Source organism: Dromiciops gliroides, chromosome 6 (assembly GCF_019393635.1).
Source record: "Dromiciops gliroides isolate mDroGli1 chromosome 6, mDroGli1.pri, whole genome shotgun sequence".
NCBI lineage: Eukaryota > Metazoa > Chordata > Mammalia > Microbiotheria > Microbiotheriidae > Dromiciops > Dromiciops gliroides.
Genome location: NC_057866.1, coordinates 25,198,857 through 25,217,623, shown reverse-complemented (window position 1 = coordinate 25,217,623; position 18,767 = coordinate 25,198,857). Strand labels below are relative to the sequence as shown.

Genomic DNA, 18,767 nt, shown 5'->3' with positions numbered 1-18,767 from the left:
TTGTAGCTCAAGGGCCATACAAACAAATGCCTTATGCTCCTGCCTCGACTACTCCACGGTCAAGATACTCAAACAAAAGAAGAAAGTTAGTAGCAGCAAATTTGTAAGCTCCTTGAGGTCAGGAACTGTATTTTGCTTCTTTGTATCCCTAGTGCTTAGCACAGTGCCTGGTATGTGGTAGGTGCTTAAGAAACGTTGATTGGTGCTATCCTGAACCAGGGACCTAAATTCAGGTCCTACCTCATCTGCTGTTTGGCTATGTGACCCAAGCAAGTTACTTAACCTCACACGGCCTCAGTTTTATCATCTGTAAAATTGGCAGGGTTCTTGCAAGGATCAAACAAGACAGTATCTATCTATCTATCTATCTATCTATCTATCTATCTATCTATCTATCTATCTATCTATCTATCTATCTATCTATCTATCCTTGTCTGACCACCCACCCACCCATCCACCCATCCATCCATCCAACCATCTATCTATCCTTCTGTCTGACCATCCACCCATCCATCCATCTTCTATCCATGTATCTTCAGAGGTTTTCAAACCATAAAGCTCTCTATAGAGGCTTGCTGGTGTTATCATCGTTATTAATATAACGATAATTCTTTTCTTCATTACTGGTGTTGTCCTGGCCACTGTAATTCTGTAAACTAGGATCCTGAAAAGGAAGTGACTTGCCCACTGTCCCACCGCTGGTCGGCCAGGGAAGCCCCGCCCCCAGAGCCCCCAAGGAAGGCTCCGGGAACCCGGGGCTGCTGGGAGACAAGGGTGACGGGTCAGGGGTCAAGGGGAGGCCGAGGGAGCAGCTGCAGCTGCGCGCCGGCGGGACAACTTCCGCTTCCGGTCGCACGACGTCATTTCCGCCTCCCCGCCTCCGGCCTCTTTCCGCGGGGGCCTAGAGGGTGTGAGGGAGGAGCGGAGCTGGGGAAGCGGGAGCGCGACCAGCCCCCGGGCCCCGCCCCAGCCCCAGCCCGGCCCTGCCCGGCTTGGCCAACCCTCCCCTGCCGGCGCGGCGACCCCGCCCCGAGCGCCCAGCATGAAAGTGAGTGCGGGAGGGAGGCGGCCCCGGCTGGGCCGAGGGAGGGGGAGGGGAAGAAGGGAGCCCGGAATGTCCGAGGACGCGGAGCGTGGGAGGGGCCTTCGAAGGGAGCGAGGGCATGGCCGAGCCTCGCGAGGGCCGATCGTGGGAATGCGGGCGATCTGCGGGTGGAACCGCGGATCGGGGCAGGGGCCTCCCAGAGAACGTGGGGGGAGGAAGGAATAGGGGAGCCGTGGGGACGGGGGAGGGGCCGCGGGGCTCGGGGAACATGGACCCTCGGGACGGGAGCCGCGCAGGTGGGAAAGGCTGCGGGCCTGGAGCCTAGAACATCAGAGCTGCCAGGGGCCCCTAGAACGTAGACTGTAGAACATCAGGGGCGGAGAGGTAGAAAATGGATCGTCTGAGCTAGAGCCCGAACGTTCGGACCGAAAGAGATCCCAGGGCGGGAAGGGATCTTAGACGTGAAACACGGAACGTCAGAGTGTGAGCAGGAGGGACAGCAGAGAGCCAGGGCTCAAGAACATGCCATTTCAGAGCGGGACGGGCTTTAGAACAGGGAATGTCAGAGCTGGGAGGGGGCCTTAGAACGTGGAATGTCAGAGCTGGGAGGGGGCCTTAGAACAGGGGATGTCAGAGCTTGGAAGGACCCTAGAATATGGACTGTCAGAGCTGGGAGGTACCTTAGAACAGGGGATGTCAGGGCTGGGAGGGACTTTAGAACATGGAATGTCAGAGCTGTGGGGGACCTTAGAATATGGACTGTCAGAGCTGGGAGGGACCTTAGAACATGGACTGTCAGAGCTGGGAGGGAACTTAGAATATGGATTGTCAGAACTGGGAGGGAACTTAGAACATGGACTGTCAGAGCTGGGAGGGACCTTAGAGCATGGACTCTCAGAGCGGGGAGGTACCTTAGAACAGGGGATGTCAGGGCTGGGAGGGACTTTAGAACATGGAATGTCAGAGCTGTGGGGGACCTTAGAATATGGACTGTCAGAGCTGGGAGGGACCTTAGAACATGGACTGTCAGAGCTGGGAGGGAACTTAGAATATGGATTGTCAGAGCTGGGAGGGAACTTAGAACACAGAATGACAGATCTGGGAGGGGCCTTAGAACATGCTGTCAGAGCTAGGAGGGAACTTAGAACAGAACAGCTGAGACAAAAGCCAAAATGTCAGAACTGGAAGAGAATGTAGAGATCATCTCCCCCAACTCCTTTATTTTACAGATGGGGAAAATGAGTCCCAGAAAATACAAGTGACTCTTTTAGGACCACAAAGGTAGTAAGTTGATGTATCTGGAATTCCAACCCAGATCCTCTAGTTTCAAACCTGGTGCTCATGCCACTACATGAAGAAGCTAAAGGGGGAGCTAAACTTCCAAATTGTTTTATCTTCTCCTTGCCTAGCACAGGCACTGCAGGAACTTAATACATTGCTGTGGAATTTAATTGTGTACAAAGCTGGACAAGTGCATGTAAGTCAAACTCCATCAAATCTCCGAGTCAGAAGTGACCTTAGTAGGTTCTCCTTGCTTGTACCACATTCTCAGGAAGCTGTCTTTGAAGACCTCATTAATGGTCAGTGTTGTGAGGTAGCAGCCATTCTGATTTGGAATCAGGAGATCATGGGACCTCAGAGGCTGTAGGCCTGGCACACAGCAGCTTTCAGCTTTGTTCCTGGGGACAACATGTTTCTTCAGGTCTTTTAACTCTAGACCTGCTATTTTTTTTAAAACTCTATTACATGATAGAGGGTGAAAGGAATGAGGAATAGCAAATGGAGAGAAGAGAAGAAGAGGAGAAAGACATGGAATGATAGAAGAGGATTTCACTGGAAAAGTAGGTCTTTCAGAAGGTTGGCAGAGGTCAGGTGAGGAGGGCTGAATACTAGACAAAGCTGTCCCTTTCTCCCCAACCACCAACCACAATTTTTTTGACAGAAGTTTTTGGGTCTGTTAGACTAAGAGATGGGCAGGGAGAATAAGATGTAGGAGGATCTAAGAGGGGGATAGTGAAGTCTTACAGTATCCAACTGAGTCTGTAGTAACCACCAAGAAAGATAAGGGGAGATAGAGTTCAGTGTTCTCTCCTAGTAAGGTTATTTGGTTGTGTCACTACCAAGCTCTACATCTTTAATGTTAACATAGTCCTGGGTCCAAATGTCACACCTACACTGCCAGCAAAGTCCCTCTTCACCCACATCTGTAGGTGTTTCTCTGGGGAACAGTGCTAGCTGATCAAAGTGCTTCAGCACTTCTATTTGGGGTATTCTTCCCATCTTAATAGAAATAGCAGAGAAAAGGAGATGTTAAGAGGAGTTAGTCCCTGTGAAATGTGTCCAGTAAACCAGGGTTAACACATGTCTCATAAGAAAAAAAATGATGTTTACTGAGGATCTCTATAATACATCTTCAGCACATGAGACACTTGCTGAAGCTAGGGCTGCAGGCATTATAGTCAGATCCAGTAACAGTTTTATCAAAGACACATGGGGGGCAGCTAGGTGACACAGTGTATAAAGCGCTGGCCCTGGATTCAGGAGGACCTGAGTTCAAATCTGACCTCAGATACTTGACACTAGCTGCGTGACCCTGGGCAAGTCACTTAACCCTCATTGCCCCCCCCCCAAAAAAAGAGCCACATGGAATAAAAAACCTGCATAGTCTTTGTTATCTCCTGATGAACTCTTTCAGAGTTGCAGAATCTCAGAACCTCCAAGGAAAGGACTTCAGTGGTCATGAGCCTCATCATTAGAATGCTGTGTCTATACATGTGTGTATGGATCTTAGGGTACTTAAAACAATCCTGTGAGGTGCATTTTATCACCTTTTCTACATGAGGCAACTGTGCTCCAGAGAAGTGCAGCTCATTTCCGGCCTGCCAGGTCTGGTGGGATCCCAGCCCAGGCCTTCTGATTCCAAGTACCCCACTGTATCCCTTCCACCATGCCGCCTCATCGAATCCAACTTGCACCTGATTAGAAAGCCCTTCTAAGATATTACCAGCAACTGGTGATCCAGTCTCTGTTTGAATAGTGCCAGTGAGAGGAACCTCACCACCTAAAGTAGCCAGTTCCATTTTATGGGGAGTCTTTCCCTTGGAGCTGACTTTGATTCTGCAGTTTCTAGTGAGTACGCCCCTGAATCATCCCAGATTTCCTTATACAGCAGCTCTCTGACAGCATTGAAGCCCCTCTTCACACCTCTACCAGCCCCATTCACTTTTGTGCACAGTGACATCTTTGATGCTGTTTAGCCTGAATTCTTTTTTTTTGTAGGGTGCAGCCGAGGCCCCCAGGTAACAGAGAAGGTCGCGGAATCCTCTTAACTTGGTACAACTTGCAGTTTTGCTGGTGTTTTCTAAGGACTCATTCTAAGTCGGGGAGAGTCAGTTACTAAAGTGAATTAAACCTTTCATAGACACGTGTGCCCGTCGTGCCCTCATTGCCACATCCCACATGACTGCATGTCTGAATCTGCATACATTCATTAGTATTTCCATGGAGGGTTTTCTGAAGGGCGGCCACTCCATCTTATTGCACAGCAGTTGAATGATGAAGTCTCACCTGCTTCTTGCTGTCTGAAGTCCTTAAACCAAGTGCCACCTACTGTGGTATCTTGGCCTAGGACGTGACAGCTGTTCACTCTCCAAAAACCTGCACCAGTGGTGTGCTCCATCCTGAAATGGTTTCCCAGTAGAGTGAATAGATACCTCTCTGGGCTGGCTAAAGCAGTTCACACTTAACACATTTCACCATGTAGAAAGGTTCATTCAGAAGACCCATCCCATCCCATCCCAATAGATAAAATGTGCATGATGTTGAACAAGAGCCACAGGACCTTTTAGGTCTTCATGCATAATGAACTACGGTCCAGAGAGAGGTGTGCTCCCAGTGGATGCCAAAGCACCCGCCCGACTGCCACAAGGCACAGCACCCAAGCGTTGTTTGCCAGGAGCTTCTGTCTTGCTACAGACCAATGACAGGGAGAGCGATATGTGGGTCCACCATCATGTCTCCAAGAGCCTCCAGTGGCAGCACACTGTTCAGAGTTCAGAACTCCCTCATTTGCCAGCAAGGTGCTGGTACCTAGAATATTCCTAGAGTGGCATACTTCCAGGAAGGCAAGAATATGGTGATGAGGATCTCCTTAGGGAACTTCTTTATGGCACAGGCACAGGCAAGGCAGCTTGCCCTGTCTGGGGGCTACAGGACTTGGGAGTCATTCTGCAGCAGACTGCTCCTCATCTCCACCTTCCCCAAACCCCTTGAGTTTGCATAGAGGAGTGGAATTTTTAACTCCCCCATCTGCCATATGGCCTTCATGTTGTGGCTTCAAATTTTTGAGGCCTCATAAAGATGTTTTAATGGAAGGGTAGCTAGGTGGCGCAGTGGATAAAGCACCAACCCTGGATTTAGGAGGACCTGAGTTCAAATCTGGCCTCAGCCACTTGACACTTGCTAGCTGTGTGACCCTGGGCAAGTCACTTAACCCTCATTGCCCCGCCAAAAAAAAGGAAAGAAAGATGTTTTAAGGGAAATCAAGTCTAGGAATAGCACAGATGATCAGAATGCTATACATAATTGGTTCTGCTCTTCACCAATATGGGATAAAAAGGCTTGTCAGTTCTTAGAACAAATGTGCTGAGAGAGGAGGGTATTATTTTGTTAGTGTTTTTGTTGGTTTTTATTCTGAACCTAAATACCAAAAAAACCCAAAACATTTCCATACAAAAAGGAGAACCCAAAAGAGAATTGTGTATGATACCTTAATTTAAATCTATAAATCTTTATTTTAAACCATTTGCTTTTTAAAAATGTTTATAATGAATTTGATATATTCCTTTCTTTTTTTTTTTTTTGGGTGGGACAATAAAGGTTAAGTAACTTGCCCAGGGTCACATAGCTAATAAGTGTCAAGTGTCTGAGGCCAGATTTGAACTCAGGTCCTCCTGAATCTAGGTCTGGTTCTTTATCCACTGCACCACCTAGCTGCCCAATATATTCCTTTCAAAACTGTCCTACTTCCTACTGTCCATGCTTCCTTCTGAATGGTCTTCTGCTCTCTTCTGAGCATTTTAAATTATTTCAGTGGCCCTCTTTTTATTGCTAATTCCCCCTTCTCCCAACCTCTCAATTTAAAAAAACTAGAGAAGGAAAAAAGGGAGGGGGACACGTAACAGATATGCCCAGTCAAGCCAAAAAAATCCATTCAGTGGCCTTGTACAAAACCATATCTTCTTCACCCCATGGGTGAACGTGCCCCATTGTGAGTTCTCTAGAAGCACAGTTTTCACACATCAGTTGCTCTTCTCCAAGTCTTTCAAAATGGTTTTTATTAACAATATGGTTTTCTTTTGTATAAATTGTTCTGCTTTTGCTCACTTCACTTTGCATCAGTTCAGGATTCTCTGGAATGGTCTTTCATCTTAAGACACAACAGTATTTTGTTACAACCTGTTGAGCCATTCCCCAACTGGAAAGGGATTACCTAGAAAATCTATTGATCTTTTAGTTTAGTAATCAATTCACCTTATTTATTGACTCTCCCCCTTACAGATACACACAGCACACTGCCACTTAACTCTGAAAGCATAGGAAGACTTGCTGGCACAGTTAGTAGACTTGATATAAAATTAATTAAAGAGACTGTTTCCTTTGTGTCTGGAGCGAAATGATGGTGCTAATAAAAATGCTTTTTAAATTAGTATGTTTTTTTTTAATCATGAGCTGCAGAATGTTAGCAGTTCACTGTTTCCTAATAAAGAGACTAGGTAGGCTACTCAGTCATTTATCTAAATGAAGACGGCAGCTAAATTGTATATATAGACATTGAGTAAAGTTGATAAGTAAGTGAGATTAAGATGAAATCACAGGATTACATTTTTAATTAGTTTGCACCTTTAACAACTACTCAGTGACACAATGAGTAAGTGTCTGCTTAGGCCTGTCTGGAAATAATATAATTCTACTAAGCTCTGAAAATCGTATGCTTGTGTGTATGTGTATACATACACACATATCTATGTATGCATATGCACATATACACATGCATATGTATATTTTTCACATTATGGCTGAATATTTTATACCTTTGGCTACCTTTATCCCCCTCTTTTCCAAGACATCATAAGGCAGTCAGGGTCTTTAGCTGACTTGGTGGCTAGGTGACACGGTCCATCTGAGTGAGTTCTAGAGTTAGGAAGACTTAAGTTCAAATCCTGCCTCAGACACTTATTAGCTGTGTGATCAATTGCAAGTCATTTAACTTCTAAACCTCCATTTCTTCATCTATAAAGTGGGGATGATAATGACACCTATCTTACAGGGTCAAGAAGCTTAAATTAAATGATATTGTAAAACATATTTAAAATCTTAAAACACCCCATGCATGTTGGCTGTTATTTTTTGTGAAAGGTATGTGAGTGTGTGCATGTGTGTGTTGGGGGGGGGGTGAGTGAGTGAATAAGCATGCAACTGACTACCCTGTCACAAGGCCATGGCCAATACATCTCAGCTACACTGGGCACTGGAGTAGTTTATGCAGAGAATTTATAAACAGAGTGACCAGACCAGACAGAGCTCAGCAATTAAGATGGGCTCTAAAAATCTTTTCTTTCAAAAAAAAAAATCCATCATGTAGAATATTCACAAATTCCCATTCTTTGAAGTAACCTCTAATTATGCTACATCAACAAGGCAGACCTCGTGGAAGGAACCCTGGATTTCTAGCCACGGTTGAAATGATGATTTTTAGCATCTGTACTACTCATGTGACTTTGGACAGACCACTTTTCATCTCTGGGTCTTAGTTTCCTTATTTTTGTAAAATAAGGGGATTAGACAAAATTATCCCTAAGATGCCTTCCAGCTCTGAGTCATAGAATCCTAGGTCATATAAGGTTAGAGTTAGCAATGACAGCCTCCAGATGTAATAGGAAAACCCTGAGCTGAAAAGCCAGAGACCTTATTTCTGGTCCCTCTGCAATCTACTCACTGCATGACCTTGGGCAAGTTATTTTTCTTTTCTGGGTCTCAGTCTTTCTTAGAAAGCTTCAACCAGATCAGGGTTCTTATCCTGAGATCTACAGCCCTCCAAGGGGTTCAGTGATAGATTTAAAGGGTCCTTGAACTTTAATGAGGAAAAAAATGCATCTTCATTTTCACAAACCTATAACCGAAGTTTAGCCTTTCTTTCAAAAACATTCTGAGAAGAGGGTCTCTAATTCACCAGACTGCCAGATGGGTCCATGCCACAAAAACCAATTTAGCACTCCTAGACTCAGTGATGTCTAAGCAACCCCCCCACCCTGACCATGAACTTCTGGAATTCTAAATGTCACATTTGTGCCGTGGGGCTTCTTTTCTGATTTCATTAAAAATTCATATTTCTCTCAAATCTGATTTTTCTTTTTGTGGGAGGGAGCAGGAAGCAGACTAATTTCTTTTGAAGCCTATTCCTAAGGGCTACCCGCTAACTTGTGCATCTGATCCATGCATCGTAATCACTCCTTCACCCAGATAGCACTTGGCCGTGTTATGTCATCTTAGTAAAGATTCTTCCGATAACTGGAAAATGGCAGGAGCCAGCAGCTGCCGTGGTTTACGTTGGCATGAAACTGACATCAAGAAGCTCCAGGTCAGGGTTTGGATTCCGGCTCTGCCCCTTATTACCGACTTGCTACCCGTGGGGCAGGAGGTAGATGACCTCTCCAGGCCCCAGTTTCTCCGTTTGTAAATAAGAAGGCTGGACTAGCTGGTCTCAGATGTGTCTTCTATGTCTAGACCTATGAGCTGTGAGGTGCCTTTCAATGCTAAATTCTTTAATTTAAAAGAATTGGCGGGGGGCGGGTGGTTATATTACCTGGTGCCAAGACCCATGTATCATATACATAGAGTGGCTGGTAACCAACAAGCACTTTCTAGGAACTACTATGCACCAGGTACAATGCTAGGTGCTTGGGACAGTGACAAACATGCGATCGTCTGTGCCCTCTATGAGTTTATATTTCCTCTCTAAGCCCACTGACCCTCACCAAACCTGAGCAGATAAAAACATCCCCTTTCCAAACTACTTAATAGGTTACCCTTTCTTGACCACTTTTTCTCCTTCAGGGTTGCTACTGGTATTCATTTTGTTTTTTTGCTTATTTATTTATTTAATTGGGGGGGGGGTGAGGCAATTGGGGTTAAGTGACTTGCCCAGGGTCACACAGCTAGTAAGTGTTAAGTATCTGAGGTCAAATTTGAACTCAGGTACTCCTGAATCCAGGGCCAGTGCTTTATCCACTGTGCCATCTAGCTGCCCCCTTGTTTATTTATTTTTAAAGTTTTATTGAGACTTTTTTACACCAGAGTCATTTCCCTTTATACCACCACACCCTAGCTCAATAAACCCACCCTTAATAACAGAAAAACAGTTGAGAAAAATCAGTCAACCCAGCAACTGCATCCACCTGCATCCTCCTCAGACTGAGAAGCCGTTCTGGAAGAAGATCAGTCTCAGGCCAAATTCAGCTTTCTCTCAGTGTTGTTTTTATCAGCGTTACTGCAGGCACTGTTTACCTTGTTCTCTGGGTTCCCATTTCCCTGATATTCATTTTAGCTTGATTCTCACCTGCGTGTGAGTGCGTGACTGTGTGTAGATTGGAGAGAGTGGGATTCCTGTGCCTGGCACACAGCAGACAGTTAATAATTGCTTCTGGAATTGAATTGCCGCTGTTATTCTGCACGCTAGGGACAGCCTTCATGGTCACTGAGGTAGGTGCCTGCATTATTATTGACAGTTGAGGACACTGGGGTACACATCCCCATATCTCAGCCCCACCCTTTTCTTTCCATACCACAACGATTTTGGTCCAAACCCTCATTACCTCTCACCTAGATTATTGCAGTAACCTCCTAATTGGTCTCCCTGTACCCAATTCTTCCCACACCATTCCATTCTCTCCACAGATGCCAAATTGACATTTTTAAAGGACACAACGGATCCTGTCATTCCCCTGTACAGAAATTGTCAGTGGCTCCCTCTCCTTGCCCCTAGGATAAAACGTGGACTTCTTTGTTTGGCATTTTAAGCCTCTCATCCCACCTGCCTTTCCAGTCTAATTATTCATTACTCTTTCCTCTTTTATGGTCTAACCCAGGGCTTCTTAAACTTGTTCTCCTTTGAGACCCCTTTTAGCCCAAGAAATTTTTACATGACCCTGGGTATATAGGTATATAAAATAGGTATACATAACCTTTTACTGTTGCCACATTTTTGAGACCCATATGGGGTCTTGGCCCACAGTTGGAGAAGCTTTGGTCTAGCCAAACTGACCAGCTTGCTGTCCCTCATTTACAACATATGGTACCCTCCATGTTTTGTCTGTTAAGAGGACAGAACTATCCTTCCCTCTGCTTCTTAGAAACCCTGCCTCCCTTCAGGAGTTTTCTCAAGTGCCAGCTCCTTCAGGAGGTCTTTTCTCATTCCTCGAGTTGTTAGTGCCCTCCCCCAATTAGGTTCTATTCATTTATGTAGTATCTATGTTACCTTCTCTCACAGTGGGGTCCTTTTAATGGCTGGCCCAGATGTAATGTGCCGTGTAAGTACACTCAAAACAATAGCTCCGAGACCCTCCTGGTGTGGTTACTTTTTCTGTAGTCAGCCAAAGGAGACAGTTCAGAGCAAAGGCATTTAATGAAAAAGCATAGAAAGAACATTTACAGTAGAACATTTTCCCATAGATGGGGGGTACACTTTCCTACAAATAAACACAGTACTTACCAATAGAGAACGAGCCTGGAACATGATTCTGTGTGAAGGGACCACAACTAACAAAAGCCAGGCAGACTGCTCCTAAATTGAGATCAGGTAAGAGTATATAACACTTTAGGATTCACATGATCCGACACATTTCTAAGATCTAATGGTTTCTTTTTTTAAAAAATTTTTTGGTGAGGCAATTGGGGTTAAGTGACTTGCTCAGGGTCACACAGCTAGTGTTAAGTGTCTGAGGTTTGATTTGAACTCTCCTGAATCCCAGGGCTTTATCCACTGCGCCACCTAGCTGCCCTATGGTCTATTTTTTTAAGAGCAAACTTTTTTTTTTAATTTAATTTAATTTTTTTCTTCATCATGAAAGTATTGTTATTTTCTAGTTACATGTAGACATAGTTTCCAGCATTTGTTTTTATATTTCTAGTTCCAAATTTTTCTTCCTCCCTCCTCCCTTCTCTCCCGGCTCCCCAAGACAGCAAGCAATGTGATATAGGTTATGTATGTACAATCACATGAAACCTTTCTGCATCAGTCATATTGTGAGAGAAGAATCAGGACAAAAGGGAAAAAGACCTCAAAAAAGAAGAAAAAAAGTAGAAACGGTATGCTTCAATCTCATCCAGATTCCACAGTTCTTTTTTCTGGATGTGGAGAGCATTTTCCATCACGAGTCCTTTGGAATTATCTTGGATCATTGTATTGCTGAGAAGAGTTAAGTCTACCACAGTTAATCATCACACAGTATCGTTGATCCTGTGTACAATGTTTTCCTGGTTCTGCTCATTTCACTCGGCATCAATTCATGTAAGTCTTTCCAGGTTTTTCTGAAATCTGCCTGCTTATCTTTTCTTACAGCACAATAATATTCCATTACATCAGTATACCACAACTTGTTTAGCCATTCCCCAATGGATGGGCATCCCCTCAATTTCATTTTTGCCACCTAGTTGTCATCCTCTACCCCTTACTCTTCTTTCCAGTATCCAGTCTGTTCCTAAAGTCTATTGATTTTTACTTTGGTGTATTTCTCGTACACTCCTGCTTCTCTGACATTGCTACCCTCCTTGGTGCAGGCGTTCATTACCTCCCACTGGGACTACTGCAGTAGCTGCTGCTTGGTCTTCCCACTCTAATCTGACAGCATGAGATCTGACTGTCACACGTATCACATGCTCCCCCACTCAGGAAGCTCCTCCAGGATCAAAACCCTTCACAACCCGGCTCCCTCCCACCTTCCCATCTCCTTACACCATGTCCTTCACACTCCAGTGACAGTAGCCTCCAGCTGTGCTTCCGTCCCTTGGTTCTGGGCATTTCCGCCAGCTGTGCCCCATGCCTGAAATGTGCTCCCTCTTCATCTCTGTCACATGGGCGTCTCTGGCAGCGACTTGCTGGCCTTATTGTTCTTCATGCTCATGGCTTCCTTCTGTTGATCATCTCCAATTGTCTCTCCCTTTAGACTGTGAACTCCTCCAGCTCAGGAGCTATTTTGTGTCCTGCTTGGCTCAGAGCAGGAATAGAAGCTAGGCCAAGGACACAGGCCCTTGCCTGAGTTCTGGTCTCTGTTGTGCCTATTGGTCAGTAGTAAAGCCTGTGTGTTCTGCTGCTGTGCATTATTGTTTTGTGTTTGGCGCTGTGTTTTAGCCAGGCAAAACTTCTGTCTCCATATACACATACATATATATATATACACACACATATATAAGCATACATATTGTATGTGTGTGCTCACACACATGTATACACACATGCATACGTCTTGTATTTTATGAACATGTCATGTCACACACACACACACACACAAGCAAAACACAGGTTCCTTAAGGGCTGGAACGGCCTTGGTTTTATGTTCATATCCCTATAGTGTCTGGCACATAGTAAGTGCTCAGTAAAGACAATTGATCGATGACACCAGTAAGTGTCAGAACCAGAATCCCAACAGAGGTCACACTCCAGTCCTGGCCTAACACTGGCTGGCCGCCACACTGCCCAGTGACCTGTTCCATGAACAGATTCTGGATTTTCTTTTTGAATTCCCTATCTCTTGCATATACAATGCTGGCCTACTTAATTCTCTATTAAACACGTTCAGGAGACACAAAGTGCCTCCCATGTACAAAGATTCCTTCTCCCTTGTAAAACCTGTACTCACAGCTGCCAGAGATTTAACAAAATATATCTTTGGTTCGGGGGTTGAAAAGCCCAGAATGTTTGATGCAACTTTTTCTCCAATCCATGTCAAGAGAAGGGAAATAAAGAGTTCTGACTTCAGATTATTCATACCATTTAAAACTGGATAAAATGGTTTACATTGCCTGGCACATAGTAGGTACAAAATAATCCTTATTGAAGTGATTTATGTATTCTAGCTGTAGTAGTAGTTCCCTTTTGTGTAGATCTTTAAGATTCACAAAACTCTAACAATTTTATTTTTGTCTTTATTTATTTATTTATTTATTTATTTATTTTTTAGTGAGGCAATTGGGGTTAAGTGACTTGCCCAGGGTCACACAGCCAGTAAGTGTTAAGTGTCTGAGGTCAGATTTGAACTCAGGTACTCCTGAGTCCATGGCTGGTGCTCTATCCACTGCGCCACCTAGCTGCCCCTATTTTTTTAAATAATAAACATTTTTATTTATCATTTCGAGTTCCAAATTTTATCTCCTTCCCTCTCTCCCCTCCCCCCTCCCTAAGGCAGTAAGCGATCAGATATAGGTTATACATGGGCAATTATGTAATACATTACCATATTAGTCATTTTGTTTAAGAAAGCTCACAAAACTCTCTGCAAAGGGTTTTGGATCCTCACAACAACCCTGTGAAGTAGGTGCTACTGTTTCCCCAGAGATGACTTTCTCCTCACCAAAGCCAACCCCTCGACTTTTGCTCTTGATGTTATCCCTCCCTGGGCCCTCCGGCAGATTGCCCCACGTCATTCTTTCTGTAATCATCTTCTCTCATTCCCTTTTGTCAGCAGGCATACTCTGATCTCCCCTGTCCTTTCACAGGCAGAAAAAGCCATCTGTCCGTACTGCCTCTACTTCCTCTCCTCTCACTCCTTCCCCCCACCCCATACCTGTGATTTTATTTGTCTGTGGATTCCCAGGATGGAAACTCCCTCCACCAATCTGTACATTCTAGGCTTAGAGCATTGCCTGGGATCCTTGAATGGATTGTGCATGGTCTCACAGCTAGTACCCCCAGAGGTAGAAATCAGGTCTTCCTGGCTCCAAGACCCACAAACACACAGGCCTGGATTTTTTAGATAGCGTGAATGTTATCCTCCCGCTTGGAGTCAGGAGCGCTTGAGCTCAAATCTTTCCCCAAACACTTAGCTGTGTGACCTTGAGGCAGGTGGATGACATGGTGGGCCGAGAGTCAAGAAGACCTGAGTTTAAATCTGGTCTCAGCTACTTAGCAGTTGTGTGATCCTGGGCAGTGTAACCCCTGCCTTCCTCGGTTTCCTCAAGTGTAACACGGGGGTAACAATAGCACCTGCCTTATGGGGTTGTTGTAAGGATCAGTTAGTCAGCATTTAATAAGTGCCTTCTCTGTGCTGGGCAAAGCAAGCAAACTAACGGGTACAAGCTACGTACAAGATAAATGGGAAATAATTGAGAGAGAGCGCAGAGGGGCTCGGAAAGGCTTCCGGTCAAAGATAGATTTTAGCTGGGACTTGGAGGCAGCCAGGGAAGTCAGCAGCCCGGATGGAGAAAGGAGAGCAGGCCCGGAGCTGAGAGAAAGTGAGGAACAGCCCAGAGGCCTGGCTCAGAGCGCAAGTCAGGAAGTAGGGTGTAACAAGACTGGAAAGGCAGGCGGGGCCAGGTGATGCCAAACAGCATTTTGTATTTGCTCCTGGAGGGGATGGGGAGCCACGTGGGAGTGGGCAGGGTGACATGGTTGGACCTGTGCTTGAGGAAAATGACTCTGCGGGCTGAATGGATGATGGGCTAGAGTGGGGAGGGAGGAGTGGCTTGTGGCCAGGAGACCCACCCACCACCATTGCATTGATCCAGGCGTGAAGGGATGAAGGCTTGCCCCAGAGTCAGGGCAGATGATGTCAAGGTAAACTGACAAGCCTTGGCAACACCTTGGACATGGGAGGTGAGAGAGAGAGTGAGGAATCCCCAATGATTCTTACTTAGGACTTTGGTTGTGAGTCTGAGGGACTGGGAGGAGGGCATTGGCCTCTACCTGAATAGAGCAGTTCGGGAAGGGAGAGGGTTTAGGGGGAAAGAGAATGAGTTTGGCTTTGGCTGCATCGAGTTGAAGCTGTCTCCTGGACATCTAGTTTGAGGTGGCTGATAAGCCATTGGAGAGGGGAGAGTAGAGGTCAGCAAAGAGGTAGATTTGAGCATCATCAGCCTAGGGAGCTGAGGAGGTCACCCAGTGAGGTTCTGTCGAGGAAGAGGAGAAGAGGGATGCCTGGGGTTAGAGGGTGGGGTCTGGAGGAGGAGCCACTATCTGTAAAGTCCCAGCAGAGTGCCTGGCACAGAATAGTGCTTAATAATTGTCTGTTCTCGGGGCAGCTAGGGGGCGCAGTGGATAGAGCACAGGCCCTGGAGTCAGGAGGACCTGAGTTCAAATCCGGCCTCAGACACTTAACCCCAATTGCCTCACCAATAATAATAATAATAATAATAATAATAATAAAATAAATAAATAAAATTGTCTGTTCCTTTGTTCTTTCCCCACTTGTGAACAAGTTATTTAATTTCTCAGCCTCACTGTCCTCATCTGTAAAGTGAGGATAATAATGGTATCAACCTCACAGGCCTTTGAGGGATGTAGAGAAATTAGGGTCAGGATGTAGAGCGCTTTACAAATTAGGTAATACTATATAAATGCTAATTGTCATCCTCCCCCCTTTCCCCTTCCTTCCTCCCCTTCCCCTCTCCTTCCCCTCCTCTTCATCCCTTCCTCTCCCTCCTCCCCTCCCTCCTCTTCACCACAGGATCAAATGCACACTCCTCTGTTTGGCATTTAAAGCCCATCACCATCTGCCTCTGGCCTGCGTTTTTAGCTTCATCATGTATCCGCCCCTCCATGTGCTCTTCGGTTCAGCACTCGGTGTTCCATCTCTGTACCTTCCTCAGGCCATCTGCTGTGCCTCGAATGCCTCTGTACCCCCTTTGCCTTAGATAATCCCCTTTCCCTTCAAAGATCGGCTCGAAGGCCACTTCCCACAAGAAGCCTCTCTTAAACCTTTCCCCCTTTCAGATGCTACATCAGGAAGCAGATTCTCCTACTGTTAGTGGTGACTCTACTTGTTTAACAAGATCATTGTCTAATCCTCAGCTTCTAGGAGGTCCAGAAGGCAAGCGATTTACTTGCCAGCCAGTCAGTAAGTGACAGAGTCTGGATTAGAACCCGGCTCTCTCTTCCTACTCGAGTATTCCTTCTCTACAACCCTAAGGACTGAGTTACTTATCTATCTTTGAATCTCTCTCAGTGTCTGGCTCAGTGCTTTGTATATATATGTAGGCCCCTAATGTGTGCCAGGGACTGTGTTTGGTGCTGGGATCCAAAGACAAAGACAAGACAAACGCCGGGCTCTCCCAGGCTCCACCTGTGGATACAAGCCCAGAAGCCCCTACGTATATTGGGCTGGTTGTGGAGAGGCTCCTCTCCAGGGGCACCACACACGCCGGGGTTGTTCCCTCTAGAACAGTTCTCAAAGACCCTCCTGTCAGGAGGATATTGGCCATTTGTGATTGAGAAGGGAAGTCGGTTCATTTCTCTAGTGTTTCCTTGTATGCAAAACACTCAGCTCATAAAAGCCCTGTTAGGAAGAGAGTGTAAGCGGTACTCTTTATTCCAAAGATAAGCTCAGGTCTCTTGCCACTCTCAAGACCAAGCCTTGTGAGGTGAAGTGATTTTTCCACATGGCCAGGACTTGAACCCAGCTCTCTTGCCTCTTGGCCATCCCCCTCATAGCACATCTCCTCTTTGGGGGCATTCTGACTGACCTCTAACATCTTAGATCCTTCCCGTATATCTGTGGTTGCATGCATTTTATGGGCATTGGGGTCTGCTTGGGTGTGTTTGGTTGGCTCTTTGTCAGACGATCAGTGCCACATGGTGGGATGCTTTAGGATATGGCACATGGAAGATGCTGAGACAACTCGCAGCTGTCTTGGTAAAACTTGCTTCTTGTGTCCATGGATAGCGCTTAGATGAATCACCGGTGAAAGTAAATCACTCATTGGAAAATGTCTGTGCCTCAGAAAGACTCTCCGGGCCAAGGCTGGGGGCACAGTCACTGAGGGTTGGGTAAAGACGGTCGGATGAGAGAACACACTGTCAGAGAGCCGGAGTTTAAAGGATTTCTTATGATATTGAGAGACAGAACAAGCTAGTCAGTCAGTCTGGACTCAGAATGGCAGTGCTCCAAAGGATGCCAGTTCACAAACTATTAGAACTGGAAACGATCTGAGAACAGGGAATGCCAGAGCTAGAAAGAACCTTGGAGCCAGGCTGGAGGCCATCAGCCACAGCAGGGATCTCAGGTTGGGGAAGCGAGAATACCCTTTCATCCCAATCCACTGAAGCTTGGAACAGGGAAATGACTCACCCAGGATGAAGCCACCTGGGGAAGCAGTGACAGCATGAGAGCCTTATCGGGGTGCAGCCTGACTCCCTCTGGGGTGATCTCTGACATGCCTCTGGGCAGCAATGTCCCGGGGACGGTGTTGGAGCCTTTTGTTTGTTAACCTCCCTCCTCCGAAAGTGAATTCTGGAGTTTTATTTCAGTGAAGATTGATGGTTCAGAATGTAGCCGACTCTCCAACATGATTTATTTTATATCCTGTTTATGAATTAGGACATGTTTATAGTGAAAGGATAATTTAGATGAGGATGAGGCTACTGGAAAATATAAAGGGATAATTGAATCTCAAAGTCTATTAAACACTGTTGTTTTACATCTTGCAGTATGGCATTTTATAACAGGGCCCAAGCTGACTTCTGCATTCAGTCTCTTCCTACCTGTTCCTCCCTTTCTTCATTACATTTCAGGAAATTAGATTTCTTCTTCCCACTTGTTCTTTCCCTCTTTGGGGTCTGGGCAAATAGAGGGAGGATCATTCATCTGAAGTTGCATAAAGACCATTAATTGGTTTTCTACAGAAATAATATTTTAAATTAGTGCAGTTGAATAGAAAATGCTGCAGATTTCAAATCCAGGGACTTGCATTCAAATCTTGGCCCTGTGGGAGATTAAGCAAATCACTGCCTCTGTCAGGGGGTCAGTTTTCTCCTCTGTAAAATGGGGGCCTGTATTAGATGACATCTCAGGTACTTGACCAGGCTTCAGAGCAGAATCGAGATCAAGGAACAGGGGCAGGAGCAGAGACGCGGATGGAGCTTCGATAGCAGGAAAAATCCCCAAGAATGCTGCCTAGTGGTGGAGCGAGCTGCTTTCTTGGGAAGAAGTAGGCTCATGCTCAAGAAGCAGAAGTTAGTCAGGTGGAGGGGAGGGGGAGGCTGCAGAGGGCCCCGCCAACTCTACGGTGTGGTGATGCTCTAAGTCACCGTCGCACAAGCTAGATGGACATCCCTTGGAGACAAGTTGCGCAAGCCCCCTCTTCTGCTTAGCCCAGCAGTGGGATTTCTGATGGGAGCATTTGCTTTTCAAGCTGATTTACACAACAGCTGGACCAGTCCCTGCTTTCACCAACAGTGCATTGATGTATCAGTTCTCACAGCCCCTCCAGCATTTGTCATTTTCCTTTTTTGTCAGCTTTGCTAACCTGATGGATCTGAGGCGGGCCTTAGAGTTATTTTACATTTGATTTGTCTAATCATTCGTGATTTGGAGCATTTTTTTTTTCATGTGGCTATGGATAACTTGGATTTCTTCCTTTGAAAATTGCCCATTTTTAACTTTTGCCCATTTATCAGTTATGGAATGTTTCATACTCTTATAAATTTGAAAATAGTTCCCTATCTTAGAAAGGA

General features: G+C 45.7%; 1 protein-coding gene across 1 annotated transcript in view; it reads left to right on the top strand.

Annotated features, from left to right (window-relative positions):
- The first annotated feature begins 860 nt into the window (after positions 1–860).
- Positions 861–18,767, top strand: part of LOC122732348 (transmembrane protein 263-like) — a 358,587-nt gene continuing 340,680 nt past the window's right edge. Inside the window, exon 1 of the mRNA XM_043972413.1 lies at positions 861–1,048. Coding sequence (XP_043828348.1) covers positions 1,043–1,048 — 6 coding nt within the window. The 5' untranslated portion in view covers positions 861–1,042. The remainder of the gene's footprint in view (positions 1,049–18,767) is intronic.